Source organism: Synchiropus splendidus, chromosome 8, assembly GCF_027744825.2.
Source record: "Synchiropus splendidus isolate RoL2022-P1 chromosome 8, RoL_Sspl_1.0, whole genome shotgun sequence".
Taxonomy (NCBI): Eukaryota; Metazoa; Chordata; class Actinopteri; order Syngnathiformes; family Callionymidae; genus Synchiropus; species Synchiropus splendidus.
Window position 1 is genome coordinate 11,709,525 of NC_071341.1, and position 16,451 is coordinate 11,725,975.

Genomic DNA, 16,451 nt, shown 5'->3' on the forward strand with positions numbered 1-16,451 from the left:
GTTTTTGAATCATTATGGAGGATGGCTGGATCAAATTCCATTCAGGCAGATCAACTGTTGGAGATCAGTTCAGCGCAGCTCAGCCGCTACAGTACCTGCAGTGCAGCATACGAGCTGACCATGGCACTGAAACCCTGGCCATTGTGTAGTGAAAAACCTCCCTGAACAAAAGCAAGCAGATGCTTTTGTTTGCTTTTGTTCAGGGATTCCTCCATGTTTGTTGTTGTTGTTCTCATCCTAGCTGCCACGTGTCTTGTGCATCAGTGTGATCAGTGGACCAGGAACTCCTGCACTTACAAAGGTTCCTTGTTGTCTGGAGAGAAAACTGAAACTAAAACTAAACAGAAACTAAAACTGATCTAAATTAAATTAAATTGATAGTAATAATGTTGTAATAATTAATCGTAATTAACTTGTTAAAGTCCCACCAATAAAAAGTCTCCATTGTGTCGGTTGATTGCTGTCTGGCGATGCAGGCTGAAGAAGCCAGTTGGCTGCCATGAGGAGGAGTGGGAGGGGCTGCGGCAGGGCTTTTAAACACTGTGGTGGTGGCTGGGAATCTCTTCTCACAGGAACTCAAATAAATGCCTCGGCACCAAAATACATTTGGGCAGAATTTGGGCTGCGGCGGGGGCACAACTTTATTCTCATGCAGGGAAAAGGGGCTGGTGTTGGGGTCTATCCTGTGCACGCCCCTCCTACATTATTCATGTAACTATACAAACTTTTTTTCACTTTTGGAGAACCACAGCTGATGAACGGTCTATTTTGTCTATAAACAAAACAGTCTGTTTACAAGGAGATAACCAACATTGGTCACTGACAAATGTTACGACTTTGGTCATCATAGCTTGACTTCCAGGATGTGCTCCTCAGAGTTGCTTTCGGCTCCCGGCTCCTGTGCTCTCGCCTCCGTGAACTGAATATCCTGTGCATACGCGTGCTCTCCGAGCAACCAAGGAAGGTGGCCCGGTCTCATGACTCATTCATTTTTACATGTCCACTTTTAGCACCCTCAGCCATGGACATGGTTTCCAGGGACCTTACTGATCGGACACCTTTCTATCAGTCACCTAGTTTTGATGCATCTGTTGCATCAGCAGTCTCTATCATCAAAATTGGGACCAATCGGTGCACTGTCACAGACGCACATGAGAAGCGACAAACACAAAGCAAAATGCCAGATAAGATTCAGAAAAACAAACCCCTCTGCCTGCTGTGCTCCTGCGAGGATGTGTTCAGCAAAATCACCCCCCGCGTGCTTCGCCCCCTGCATGAATACAGCAGCATCCAGGAACAGCTGCTACTTGGTGTTTGTTTTTCATCAAGTGTACACACGCTTTAGCAAGGAGAACAATGACAGCATATTCTTATTTTATAGAATTATTCACTGCCTCTGCCAGAAGGAAGGAAACTATGTAGTAACTATGAGCATAGTGTTAAAGCCTAAACATTATATGACCTGTACACTATAGTTTGAGCTGCTTCCTAGGTAGAAATGACCATTTCCCGAGCTGTGTTTAAGAGCTGTGTTTAAAGCTCCTTTCCCCCTTATTCTTTTGATCTCAGTCTATCATTTGCATTCACATTCAGCTCCCAACTGAAAACAGAGGGGCGGCAGGGAATCATTTCTCTTATTCTAGGCCATTTTAGCGGTTAATCTGGGGCCTTGTAAATGTCAGCAAACACTTGACAGACTGAGGGTCTATCAGTCCCTGATGTAATCATCTCAAGAAGCATATTCAGGAGCTCCACGCTGGGGAACCAGTCTGAGTGATGTGTGGGGACTTTCAAGCAGAAGGCACAATAATTGTCCCCTGCTCGCAAAAATACAATTTATTGAGTTGCTAAAGCTGCCACTGTCAGAATCGAACCCATTCCGCGCCACTCCTCTGAACTTTATTTGTGCTTACAGAGCCGCAACATCTCCAAATCTACTCTTACGTAACGGACAAATCGGTGTCGGGCGAGGGCACGACTGTTCAGGGTCGCATTAATAGGTCGTGTTGGTTTCAAGCACACAGTAAACCAGCTAAAGCGAACAAAGCTGCAGCTGTCTACTCCGCTCTCCGTTCCGGACTTTATTTACAGCAGCAGCAAGGATCTGTCTGTTTGAGGACAAACTGGAACAGCAGGAATTTCCTCAATCATAAAAATAAGCTTCAATGCATTTTATTGCCGTGCGCTGAGAAGACTGCAGTCAAATGACATGCAGGGGATCCGTTCCTGGTTGTCCTGCTCTAGTCCTGCTGCTCTGTACTATTCCAACAGGTAGTGACCTCATGCTGCTTGAAACATGTGCGTTCAGATGCGTCTCAGTGAAAAAACTCCTTTGTCCTCAGCTTGTTTGAGGTCGTGTTGCTCAAGTACAGAGGTTCTGGCTTCCCGGCGCCCAGAAACCTTCTGCCCTGCCTGGGGATTGCTGATCTGTTCCCTTGACAACCAAAAGGGTCAATCTTTCCAGTGCTTCACGTGGGGATTTTGAGCTACAAAAGAGTGACAGTAGTAGTAGTAATGACTAGAGCATAGAGAATTTTGTGGAGATGTTTCTTTGACTATTGCATAACAACAACAGAACAACAAATACCACACTTATGGCCATATAATTTTGAACAAATTGCTTGTCAGTCTTTAAAATATTTGGAACTTTTTTCAGTGGGGTTATTGTTCGTGAATTAACCGTCAGATATCTGCAATACGTTACTAAAGAAACCGTCACTACCGCTCCACAAACATTCATTCATCCAGGTGTGCAAAAGCTTGTTGTAGACATTCACCTTGTATACATACCATTCCAGAGTTCCATTTTGTTGCATGTTTTCTGTGCTGGAATATTTTAGATCGACACAAAATTTCCAAAATTAAAAAAACAAAAACAGCCTGGTACTGATTTTTTTCACCTGATTTCTCCCTGGCAACTAAAATACACACCAAAGTCACGGTTTTTGTTTCATTAAATACAGTAAACGTATGGTGAAGTTGTATCCATCCAGGTTTCATAATATCGGTTATTATGATGATCATATCGGCATAGATAAGCAGTACCACCCTAGTGATTTGTAAGACAAGTAAACACTGTAATCCACTTTCCAAATGAGGGTTTTAACTACTAACAAAAGGCAAACAAACCTTGTGTGTTTGCCTTACTTTAAAACATTACTTCATCGCACCTGAGTTCAGTGTCTCTGGCCACACCCAGGCATGATTACTGTGCCACCTTGGCCTGTCTGACAAAGTGAAGCTAAGCAGAAGCTCCTGAAAGGTTAGACATTTGGCTGAGCGTGAAAGACTCAAAACAAACAAATGAGAAAACTAGGTACTGACCTCTATCACTCTGGAGAGGGTTTGAAAGCCATGTGTACAGCAACAACATCTGAAGAACTGCAGGCACTCAGGTGCCTGAAAACCACTGCTGAGCAAAAAGAGAATAAAGACTCCGCTCCGTCATGATCCTCAAGATTTTGGGGAAAAATACGCAAGACGAGATCAAGGTAGATCTTTTCAGAAAGTGTGACTCCCATCACATCGGCGTTTAACTGACGCTACACTTCAGAAAAATCATACTGAACTCAAATGAGTGTGGTGTCAGTGTATTGGTCTGGGGCTCCCTTGCTGCTTCAGGACTTGGAAGACTTGCTGCCATAAATAGAACCTTGAATTCCACTGTCTACCAAAAAGTCCTGGAGGAGACTGTGTGCCCTTCTGTTTGTGACCTGCAGCTAAAGTGAACTTGGGCTCTGCAGCAAGACAATGACCCAAAACGCATCCAAAACGGGTTGGAGTGGACCAGTGAAATGCTGTTGAGATGCTGCAGCTCTAAAGGCCTTTCCATTTCTGACTGAGTCTAACTAACATGTACCAAAGTCCAGTTACCCGCAGTAGTGGACTCGCACAAATGTATATGTGGGTGACATTTTTTTTTTATTGTGGTGAAAATGCAACTGTAGATGTCACTTCATATTAATACCTGCAGTTTATTCAGAAGCCAGGCATGGAACATGTTGTAGTATTTGGCAAATCGTACCTTCACCTAGTAGCTGGACTTTCTGGCATTTTCAGAAATGATTCACCAGAAATAATTTTCACTTGGAATGATATACTGTATACTTGACAGTGGGGACAGTGCTCTCCCCAAGCAACTGAGGCTCCAGTGGGACATAAATGTTGAATGAATGTTTCACCGTTTTGTAGTAGAGAATCCTGCGAGTGGACTGCTGACACTGTCCAGCTGCTTTAGGGACAGATATGAAACGTCAAAGTCTGAAGTCCCATTCAGCAAATAATGACACTTTGAAACCTTCTCCTAACTGCAGAAAATTTGTCATTAAAAACAGGAAACTTGTACACCAAGTATTCCGCCTGTTGACAACACATTAAAACACGTGTTTTTACCGGCAAAATAACACTGGATTCTAACCCAGCATACAATCTTGGGAATTTGCTGAGAATATAATCACAGAATTAAAGAAATATAAATAGACGTTTCTTTCCTCAGAGCCGTCCCCCCTGAGTTGTGTTTGTCTCCAGAGCCAGGGGTTGGTCATGCAGATAACGTTAAGGACATTCAATTGTCTCAGGGGACAAACGAAGGGTGCCAAATCTCCTGCTGGACAAAAACAACCGAAGGAAAGATTGAGCCAGAGTTAGCCATCACAGTGATGCAAACTCAGTATGCATGCCCATAGGAGACATAGCTGCTGCCATGTCGCTGTTATTGTGCTCTGGAGGAGAAGTATAAATAGAAAGTTGCACTCCTGGCTTGTTTGACAAGAAAAAGCCGAATCAAAAGTCTTCTTTTTATAGATTCTCTTTAAACAACTTGCAATGGTGATGTCGTAAAATGATCTCCAGCTGTATACAGGACAAGGTGAACTGAGCCACAGTTCTATGATGATTTTTTTTTTTTGTCTTCTGTGAAGGGAGTCTGGCTACTATCAAGACCCATCTGTTTAGACAGTGGCATGGAGACCTTCCGTATTCCACTAAGAACACGAAATACTCTTTACTGAGGAAGTCTACGCCTTTCACCAACTGAGGTCCCGGTAAGTGATTCAATTACTCTTGTGATTGGACAGTTTGGAGAGCACTCGTGTCTGTCTCCCTTCACCTACACATCTGACAGCATCTTAATCCTCGCGATGTTACAGGCCATTCATCACAGGAACAGGCTGTGTATACACTCATCTATTTATTGACATTAATGACCGCAGCTCAAATGTGCTGCTTCTACAAACGTTGACATTGAAACAATTAAAAGATTGAAGAACCGGTTGTTAACTGCATTTGTTTTCATAAGTGAAATATGTAGGACAGGGGTGTCAAACCCATCCACAAAGGCGCCACAGTAAGTGCAGGTTTTTGTTCCAACCAAACAGGCACACACCGATGAACCAGTCTGGTGACAGACCCTGACTGAAAGCCAATCTGTCCAACTCAAGTTTGAGGGGTCAAATCGGAACAGCCAGGTCATGTTGTGTGGCACGCACAAGCTTTCAAGACGTTTATTTGACGCAAAGCCCTCGCTGCTGAAGTTTGGACAGGTCCACCCTCAAGTCTCATACATACTAGTAACATCCGACTTACGACCTGCTGATGCTTTTTTTTTAAATTCAAGTCTGGCACCGCAGCATGTAGCAGCCTGGCAACGCGTACGACAGTTACGGCAGCACAGTATCCCAGCATCTCACTCTCAAACAGCCATCTACCACTACAGTAGTAACTATAACCCTCGCGTCTGCCATTTTGAATTTCATTCCACTTACGTCCGATCTGACTTACCGTTGAACCGATCCTGGTTGTAAGTCGGATGTTACTTGTATGTTAGATCCGTTTCTAGCATTCACTTTTAACTATAGCAAGTTTTAAAGCATTAAAAGCCTCATGAATTGACTTTTGTAGACGAAATAACAGTTGACCTGAAGACGTTCAGGTGGGGCACTGTCGCACATGCTTGCAATTTCGTCTGATTAGCCCATCAGGCGGCGCGGCGCGGCACTGCGCCTCCTGCGACTGCACGTCTCACACTCACTGCGATGATGATGATGATGAACAGATGCAGCAAAACGAACAGCAGAATGATTGACACGCCAGCCACCTTCGTGGCCACATGCCTGGGAGTGGCTGCGATCGCATGAATCATCAACAACCCTGTGGAGGAAGTGCGCTAATATAAGTCCTTTGACGTGAAACGCCGACTTCCTGTAAGCGTGTCCGTCCGTTGTGCACGCCATATAAGGCTGAGCCTTCCCGAACTTTGGACTCAGTCTCGTGATAAAGAAGTTCCAAACAACACGTAGTTCATAATTAAAACCTGTCGGGGTGAAGTGATACCATCTGCGCGCGAAGCTTTGGTCTGCTCTGGTTTGTCTTCAAAGTTATATGTACTGTAGCGAGACAGGCTTGTGCAGGGCAACTCACAGACCAACCAAAGCGCCCCCAATTTAGCCGTGCTATTTTCATAACTGTAGGTTTCTTTCAAGCATAACTCCTGGATCTTATTACATGGTCAACAGAAACAAGTCATCAACCGGCTCGGGTTCATACGGACACACAGAAGCAAATTGTCAGAGGGAACAGCGCAGGACAGACGTCTGGGGTCTTGCTTAGTTCAAGCTTTCGTTTTAATTCAACGTGATTGAAGGCAGACACACGGCGTGTGACAAAACAAATGAATTTAACTGTGTCTGACACAGAGTTTACATCTCAATTTGATAACAACTGAGTCAGCAGAATTCTTCTCCAGCACGGCGCGTCGGATTTGATGAACTTTACATGACAAAGGTTAAAGTGAAAGGACCCCGGGGCATGGTGCAGCCTCCACGTACGGTCAGTCGAAATGTTTAAACGCTTGACTGAAGGCAAAGGTGTCTTAAATTAGATCAACGAATCACATAACTTTCAGTTTTTCTCCTACTAGTCTTTTATTTCAGAGCTCACCGGAAAACATTTTGATATTGTTTGTTTTTATGGCTCACATATACAACTGTCATTACACATTGCACTCATGACATCACCATTCAACTGTCCAAAATGTTCATTTTTCTTTTGCTGACAACTGATGTACATGAACAGAAACATGGGCATGTCTGCTTCCCCGATGGTTGTGTTGTAGTTTTCCATTGAAGTTCTCAAGACACAATACGTGTAGCATACAGTTCTCAAGCCACTCTCTTTGTATCAATATTTGCTCCTGAGAAATTTGAGTATGAGACCAAAGACTGTCTCCAGCCCCTGACATGCATTTATAGTTGACCCTTGGCCTGTTCTGACCCCACAGTGGGTTCACACCTGTGGTCACTGCAAGCGCTGTCTCTGAGAACTACATGTTTTAAAAAGACTGATTTATGATTTTATGATTTGGGCTTTGCCCTATGCAGGAATTAAGGTGGGGTAATAACCAGTTAACTGATGACTCAGAACTGAAGGTAAGGCTGAAGTCAAGTGCGAGAAAACGAATGAAAATAAATGGTTTGAAGTGAGTCAGATGTTTATAAATATGGATTTCTGGAATGATATATTTTCAAATGCAGGAGAAACCGATTCTCAGACGAGGGAAGGTTAAGTGCTGTCAAGCCATGAAAAGGTGCGGCGTGTCTTATCACCTCCGCGCGAGCGAGCCGCGCAACTTTCGTTGACTTCCACGGGACGCGGAGTTTGTGGAGGAGGCGTGGCGTGTATTGTATTTACGGCACGCGAGAGGGAGTGACGTCTGCTCCGGTCCAACTCTCTCCCTCCCTCTCTCTCTCTCTCTCTAGTATCAGTTACCGGGTCTTGACCAAGCGTTGGAGCCTCCGTGGAGACGGAGAGGAGCGAACACTAGTGAGGGAGAGGCAGGCAGCGGCACACGCCCAAGCTTGGTTATATCCAGCGCATCCATCGGCACCTCCTCACCCGCCAGTGACCCGACTGCAGCCGCTTGGTTCGGGGGGGATCCGGTCAGGATGCGCGATGGGACAAGCGTGCGGACACGCGCTGCTGTGCCGTAGCCAGCCGCCATCCACGGAGATCTCGTAAGTGTGTGCGTGTGTTGCTGCAAACGCTGTGCGCGTCACTCAGTGTCCGCAGAGGCACATGGCCGCTTGACAGAGCGGTGATCTGTCATGACAGCAGCAGGGAAGACCCCATGTGAGGTGAAGCTCGCACTAAAACGCTGCCACTCTGTTCGACTTCATCATGTGGATCGCTGTGGGAATCAGATCGCGGTTAGTGCCGCTGAGCTCAGGAGCTGACATAGTATCTGTTGATCTCGTTTTATCCAGAGTCGACTCAACACTGAGTAGAGGTCAGTCTTGTCTACAGCATTGACCAGATGTTGAAAGTCTGCCTGCACACTTCCAAGCACCAGCAGCATCAGCAGAGGTGGCTCAGTGGCTTTGTAGTTGTAGCCGTCAAATACAGAGTCCAGACATCAGTCAATGCAGTGTGTTTCCTGGGACCTTTGCAATGTGGCAGGTGTGTCTATTGTTTGGCCTGGGGGCCAGGTGAGGTCAAAATTGATCAGCTGGCGTCGCCGCATTGGTGACTCTCCAGCACCTGAGAAAGTACAATGACCAAAAAGTTCATAGATCATGTCAGTAATGAAAGTATTTCAACGCATACTTTGAGCCAAATGAAAAGAAGACGGATGAGCTAAGAAGTTGCAGTGCTGGTACCTTAATATTGATGACATTTTTTTATGGTGAAATATTTGAAACTTAAAAAAAGAGGACTCTTGGTGTAGAACCTGCCGCTCGACTTGTCCAATATCCCAGCTGCAAATAAAAGCGTCTCCATCTCTTACCTCAACTGTTCTCTGTCTGTGAAAAGCACTGTGAAATATGCTGATCTCCATGCTCTCTTTAAAAAAAGAAGCGTTGTTCTGCCACTTATGGTGTTGACTTCATGGAAAGCAGTCATTTTATATATTTATCTTTCCGTTGATTATTTATTTTTTTAATTTTGACTGCAGCATTTGCCTTTTTTTTATCATCAATAATGGGTAAAAGGACGGAGCTGCTTTTTGGAATTCTTATTCTGCTTTCAAAAATTCCCTCTAGCAGATAAAGGGAAAGATTCCCACGAGGAAGTCTTTGAAACCAGCCATGATTCATAGATGGTAACTGGCCTTTAAAGTGATCTGGTTTATTTAATACCCCACAGCCATTTTACCCATAATTAGTCAAGTGCTTAGAGGCTTCACCTGCGGAGCGCAGAGCCAGGGAGCTTCCACCTCCTGTCGCGGCGAAATGAGAAACAAGACGCCTCTTGAGTAAAGCCTGCGCGCAATGAAAAATACAAATCATGTGTGGCAATTCAAGCTTACAACAGAGAATTATCAGTGTGAGCTGGCGGGGGATTTTTCTGTCGCGTCGGATATTTGTGTGGTTTGTTTTTTCATCTGCATCAGCCGCGAGGACTTTCTCCTGTGATAACTATTTGATAGGAAAGTAATGTCATAATGTTTTAATGCTTCGTAGAACAAGCTGTGCTGTCAGAGCGTAGAGAACATCGGGGTGACAATAGGGTCCCTCCGATGAATCCTGGTCCTCCTTTCTTTTTGGGAACAACATGATGTGATTCTGTCACTTCTGCCTGCAGCCGACTGGATATTCCATTAAGTCAGGAGATAAGAGTATCGATAAGAATTTCACTCACTACCCTGGTGTCATAAAAGGAATACACTGAGGAGTTTGGAAGACCGCTGCTGGAGAGAATAAGGAGTTCTGAAGAGAAACAATGAATCGACCAGTTTGACACACAATTAGCTTCAGTAGCTGCTCACACTCGCTTCTCTTGAGCCCCAGTCCGTCTGACTTGTGGGCCGTGGGTGTTGAAGGTGTCGAAATGAGAAGCTGTCGTCCTGGACGACGCTTGCATCACTGATGCCCCGACAGGTCTGTCTGGACAATTTAAATTTCTCCTGCACTCCCTGAATGTTACGTAGCGGCTAAACATGATGATGTTAGCGGTGATAAGGCGCACAGATTGAGTCATAAATCATCACCAATATGCAAAGACTGAAATGCTTTCACAGTCACAGTGGATCAATTTGCAATTGCAGTGATATTTGAGTGTGTGTTATGTTTAAGTTTCTCTGTTTCAGTGGGATAAAAGAGGCACAAGTGGCCCGCAATATCCTAATTTGTGGCCAGCAACGTAATTTCATGACATCTATTATTGATGTTCTGCCGGTAAAAGGCACTGCTACCACAAAACCCCTTCATGCACTGCAACAGTTGAACCGCTTTCAGCAGCTAATCCTTTAAGAGCTGAGTCATGAAATGAAAATAGCTTTATAACGTATATAAATGTATAATAAATGTATAATACATGTATAATAAACTAATATTTGATCGATCAAAGCATTTTTTTTAGGTGTTTGATGCGTTGTTTTGCACCAAAGTGTGCACTGAGTTAACCCATATTAGTCTGTGACAAATGGTGCCTGGGGTGGCCGACCAGACAGAGGCCAAGAGCCACATTGTTTTGTTGTGTTGCTGAAAAGACCCACCACCTACAAACATGTGAGGTTGTAAGGCTCACTTGAACAGCTGGTCATGTGACCTCGCGGCAGTATAGCGGTTAAAGCACATCCCTGTGTGTCACAAGGTTGCTGGTTAGGATCCGGCATATGTCTCTTGTGCATGTATTTTTAAAATTCATACATTTTACTGTGATCCTCCTCGAAATACCAAGCAGCGAGCGATGCTGCAGACTGGAGCGTCTTGTCTTCACTCCACTGAATTAAACTTCACAATGATCGACAATGAATAATAAGTGAAACACATGCCATACGTTTAGTTTAGGGAATGACAAAGTGAAATGTGGAACTAAGTCAGGTAACTCGTGTAGATGGTGGATCTGATGATGATCGAAGTCGTATGTGTGGCAAGGTTTATTGTTTATATTTCAAAGTTAAACAGTCAAAGTCTTTGAACAATATTTTGGCATTTCGCCGGAATAGCTCTTACTTTTCCATCTTATTTCCTGTAGAAATGATCCTCTCAATAGCAACTTGACCAAAATCGCAGCCGTTTCAGCGGCTCACTTGGTGAAGAGCCGCATGAATGAAGGCGTGTCAGTCACACTGAATTCTTTAAAGCAATAATGGTCAATAGTGCTGCAGTTTCAGACCAAAGGAAGACTAGTGAGTGTCGGCTCTAGCGCCATATCCAACTTAAGCATCATAAAATCCACATTGAAGCTCTCTTCATCTGAGAAGAGCCACTTTGTAATGTGCGTCTCCTGAAAAAAAAGACTCATTTTGCCAAGTTGTTTTCGCTGGCTCATCAGATTCACGAGTCCCTCGCTAGATCCTGGCAGGTGATTAGTTGTAATTGTCAGCGATGATGACTGGATTCCTCGAGGGCTTTGTAAGCGGACGCGATTGCGCCGCTAATGTCGCAGCTTGTGTGCTTACGTTATTGTCCAATTTACACGGAGTGGATTCCAGGCTTAAGAATTCACTCTGGGGGTTGTGAGTAGCTTCAATTACAGTTCTCACACGTGGACATGGTGATGAATCAGGTGCAGCCTCTTGGTTGGTCTTTATATTCACACGGAGCTTCGACACAAACCGTGAATGACACTTCAATTCCATGTAACGTTTCACACCACGCTTGTTTAGTACTGGTGTCCGGATGGCATGGTGGCGCCTCCGTTGCTTGGAGTGAAAGGTGCCTATTGTACTGTACAGCAGTTGACTGGGTCGACAGGAAGTCATATCCCTGTCACTCTGACACACACACACACACACATTTGCTCATCAGGAATCAGGTTACAACTCCTCTGCTGCTGTCTGCTGGTGCATCTTTGTGTGAGAGAGAAATGGCAAGAAAGAATGCTGACATTGCACTGAGTTATCAGCAGTAATGGGCTCATCAATACTAAAATATTCACAGAGAATGAGAATACTAATAAAGAGGATGGGAAGGCAGAGAGAGGTGTGAGAAGTGTTGCTCATGAAGGCTTCGGTTGAAACCCGGGTTGAGATCAGTCGGATGAGTTCGGGATCAGTGTGATGGATTGAGATTCAAAGAGGTGAAGAAGAGAGTGCGGGGAGGGTGGAACAGATGGGGACGTCTGTCAGGGGTTCTCTGTGACTGAAGAGCGAGGGAGAAGCTTCTTGCGAAGACACGAGTGAGACCTGCCGTGATCTATGGTTCGGGAGAGTCACTCTGACACAAAGACAAGAAGCACAGTTGGAAGAGTCTGAGTGTATGATGCTCCCGAGGTGACTGGGAAAGTTTGACGCCAGCTAGTGCGGGGAAGTTTGGTGACCAAGTTAGGGAGGTCCGACTCTGATGTTTTGGACTCGGGAAGAGGAAAGATGGGGAACATGTGGGAAGGAGAATGTTAGAAATGGAAGCAACCATGTGGATACTGTATATCCTCCCTCCAGAACATCACAGTTTTGTACTAAAAAAAACTAAATGAGTACAGAAAGTTAACTTCCTGTGGTGGTGTTTAAAAGCGACTCAAAGCATCCCTGCGGGTAAAAGTCACTTGATTTTCTCCTGACTTATGGCTGAGAAGTATCCCGTGTCAGTAAAGAGAAATCATCCTGACTTGAATGGAATGATTTTTGAGAAAGGCCTTCAATAATTCAATAAATCATAAAATTCTAATGGCAAATGTAGCTCAAGACCTCATACAATTTTGTCTTTCAGATTTAAAAATGTGGCAAACATCCATGTCTTTTGTAGAAACACCTCAAAACACACACACAAACCATGCTGGTTGTCTGAATGTCTAACTTCATAGTTGCTGGTCTGTTAGTCAGAGAGATTGTTCAGGGAAAGTCATGAGTTGTTCAGGGAAACCATAGACAAAAAAGAAAAATTAGTTTTCCCTCCAAAAAAACTGCACTTAGGTCTCTAGGATCTTTTTACCTTCATCCTTGGCTCTGTTTGCAGCATATATGTTGCTCAAAAAAAAACAAACCATAAATGTGAATGGGATATTTGCGTGTCTGATTCATATATCTTTCTCGCACCATTATACTCTACTGTCCTCTGTAGCTGGACGGTAATTATCAAAGGACAGACCCCACAGTGAGCCAAGTTAAGTTGATGTTTTGACAACAGCCAATGGGAACGAGCATAACAACCTGCCAAACCAATGAGCGCTGCTCACTCAGCAGGGGAGACTGCAGGACCAGCAGGCAGCCTGATAGCACACTGTGTGGATGAGCTGTCGGCTGGACACTTGTGCCTCCCCAACAGTTACAGGATAGAAATATTTGAATAAATATTGTCCACTGGCTTGACTCTTGGAAACAGAGGTTGTTTGTAACATGTAACACATTGGGTCGTAAAAAGGCTTTTGTGATGTTTTGTACAGCACTGGTCCTTCCCTCCATTTTCCCATTTACTTCGCAAGCACTGTTACCTAGTGATGGCTTTATGAGGCTTCATGAAACAGTGTCGTCCCTTTAGAGGCCACTAGATGGCACTCTCTGCTCTGAAATCTTTGGATTTGAACTATTATGTCATTGTAACTTCATATCACTTTTAAACAGGTAGCGTCACCTACTGAGCTCCTAAAAGGAGGATGTTTCATGAAGCCTCATCAACCCATCACTACTGTTACCTTCTTGCTAGGAGGGTGTGCATATTCTTGTGGTTATCCACATCTCGTGAGTCGCCATACTTGCGGCATGGAAGCACGCCGTGATTGACGCCATTGAAAGTTCCAAACAAACTTATCTTTTTAATCTGAGGAGTATTTTGCTGTTTCTTTTAGCACAAAGCTCGCTCTCCCTGCTCCCCAGTTCTGTGCACACAGAGCTTGCCGAATGCGAGCAAAATAGCTTAACAGGGATCAAATGGTTCTATTTATTTAATCAAGTGGCAGGCATTTATGTATATTTTGTGTGAATGAATGAATTTTTAAATGTGTGAAGGTTTAGGAAACAGATACACAGCTGATACAAGACTATCTTGCATAAATATATAAAATAAGATGAACAAAGCTGAAGACATTTAGCTGGTAGTGAGGGAAAGAATCACTGTAAAAATATGTATTTTTTTTAAATGAGTCAGGGTCAGCTCAGTAAAACAGCTGCCCAGGAGACCCCTGTTATTGAAAGTGTTATTGTGGTAACAGCTACTAACAGACTTAATCTCTTTAAACAATTATTTGACTCAGGCTTGTTTTTATACAAGTATTATTTTTGTACAAATAGATGTTTCAGCTTGTTTTTTTACAAAGCAGTCGTGTTGGAAGGTGAAGGGGCGAGGTTATGTTCTGGGGGCGAGACTTTGAATTCTTGCTGAAAGCCTGCCTGAGTTCAACATTGCTTGTCCCTACATGGTACTCCAGTGTCAAGGCATCAGAGGTGTTGAAAATGGCACAGAGTACAGCTTAGGACTAAAAGACTTTTCAAAGAATCGGTGGGAAGGAACAGTCCAGAAAGTCTTTTTGTCTTTAGTGTGCACTGTACATTCTGAGTTCCGCACAAATAGAAAGCTATTAGCTCCTTGACAGTTTCTAAGACCAATGAAGGAAGAGGGATTTTAAAGACGGTAGCTAAAATGACTGCTGCAGCAGATCTCAAAGCCTTACATGCTTTCAGAGCGGAGCTGGAGGTTTAACTCACTCTCTCCGCGGAGTCTCTTATAGACGTACTCCTGTTCAAGAACTCGTGTTAGTAGGAAGCCGATCTGATGGCCCATACAGCTCATGAGCACTTTTCCTGCTTTTCTTATCAGTTTGGACTGTTGCTGTGGATAGTTGTTTGATTTTTTGGGGTTGAATATGTTTGATGCCATGTCTGCAATAGAAAACAGTGCTTCTGACTTTGGCATTTTAGTAAATATGATGCACATTTTAGACCAGAGTCACATACAGCTAGTTCTGTGGACTATGCTGAATTATTTTGCTCTGTGATTCACAGTGATGGGATACGTGTGTCCATACAAAGTAAGCATATGAAGTGGACGGTTTATTTTCACGTTCCAAATTTAGGGTCTTTAACTGGGGCAACAGGAGACTAAAAAAGGGGGATCTTTTGCCCATTGGTATGTGATGAATTGGGTTAAATCAGTGCTGCATTTCTGTGGAAAGGCATTTGCTTATATAGGGTATATCAGGGCGCCCACTCTTTTTCAGCATGTATATTTCATTATGGTTTCCATTATGATTACTGTTCATTTTTTTTTCTCTGTAGCAGGTTCAGAAAAAGAGGTTACAATGTGGCGGTGGGAATGAAATACACAATGCAACTGCTGAAAAATACTGAAAATATCAGGATATTTACTTATATCAAACTTATATGAGCTGTTTTTGTCGAATAATGGAACAAAAGAGGAATACTGCTTTACGTTTCTTCACATAACTGTTTCAAAACAGGAGGTTGCTGTTGCATGAATCCATATACCGCAATGCAAATTTGTTCACTGGACTGTAAGCTGCAGGTGCAGCGGAGCAGTCTACGTCGTAGAAAGGCCAGTGATATCTGTGTACCGTCTTAAAAATGCATGAGGATATGTAACAGCACTTCTGAACTAGTTTTTAGAACAGGGCCCAGCATTGAGACTAATAAATGATGAAAATAAACTTGCCGATGTTCTGAACATTATCCATCAAATATAGTAGACTTGCTGCATCAGACCAATGTAATCACAGGTGTTTTATTCAGATTCAAGTGCTCAATGCGCTGTTATAAAGTGATATTCCCTTGTATATAACTATAGATTTGTATAATCATTAAAAAAAAAATGAAATACCGAAAGAAAAAAAATAAATGAACATTCTGTCCACACCAATAAAGTGGTCGTATTCTTCTGTAGCAATAATGTCGGTCTCCTTTGAATGATATTGCAGTGCTGTGTTTGTTCAGGCACCAGCGTTATGTTTTCTTAAAACAGGTGGAAGGTTCAAGAGGGCAGAGACGTCATATTATTATCTCTGCAGAAAGCCAAGTGGGTCACAGGGTCGCAAAGTCTGTGATGCGTGCCATATTTTTGGCATCAGGGGAGGTGTTGTTTCTCTGCTACCTAATGTCTCGCCTCTTATCTTGTCATTGCAGTCTCTAGATAAGGAAGACTTCAAAGGTTAGGAGCCCTACTGTGAGTGACTCACCCAGTGGCCTAATATTCATGTTCTTAAATAATAGTCGGGAAAATCTGGAGCTCAAGGAGTATTTGCTTGACAAGACAGACTGAGAGATAAACATGTTTGTTTTTTTAATTTGCTCCAACCTGGTGCAGATGAAGCAACTGCTTGTTTTGGTGAACTTGTACTGCCACCAGAAGAATCAGAGCTCTGGATAAGGAGAGCGCCGCAGCAGCAGCCATCCACGTCTGAGATATAAAGTCCAAGTTGAAAAGCCACAATTCTTCCTAGTCTTCATTCTGAGCACGAGTGACTTCCACTGCTGCGATGTGGTGTAATAAAAGCTCAGCCATAAAGCTTTTTGTTTTTACCCGAGCTTGACACACTTGATCCAAGTGGCTGCTGCTTTTTCTGAT

The 16,451-nt window shown here is 43.6% G+C and overlaps 1 protein-coding gene across 1 annotated transcript in view; it reads left to right on the forward strand.

Moving 5' to 3' along the window:
- Positions 1-7,779: 7,779 nt before the first annotated feature.
- The window catches only part of LOC128764312 (cGMP-dependent 3',5'-cyclic phosphodiesterase), a 136,770-nt gene continuing 128,098 nt past the window's right edge, over positions 7,780-16,451 (forward strand). Inside the window, exon 1 of the mRNA XM_053874019.1 lies at positions 7,780-8,009. Coding sequence (XP_053729994.1) covers positions 7,948-8,009 — 62 coding nt within the window. The 5' untranslated portion in view covers positions 7,780-7,947. The remainder of the gene's footprint in view (positions 8,010-16,451) is intronic.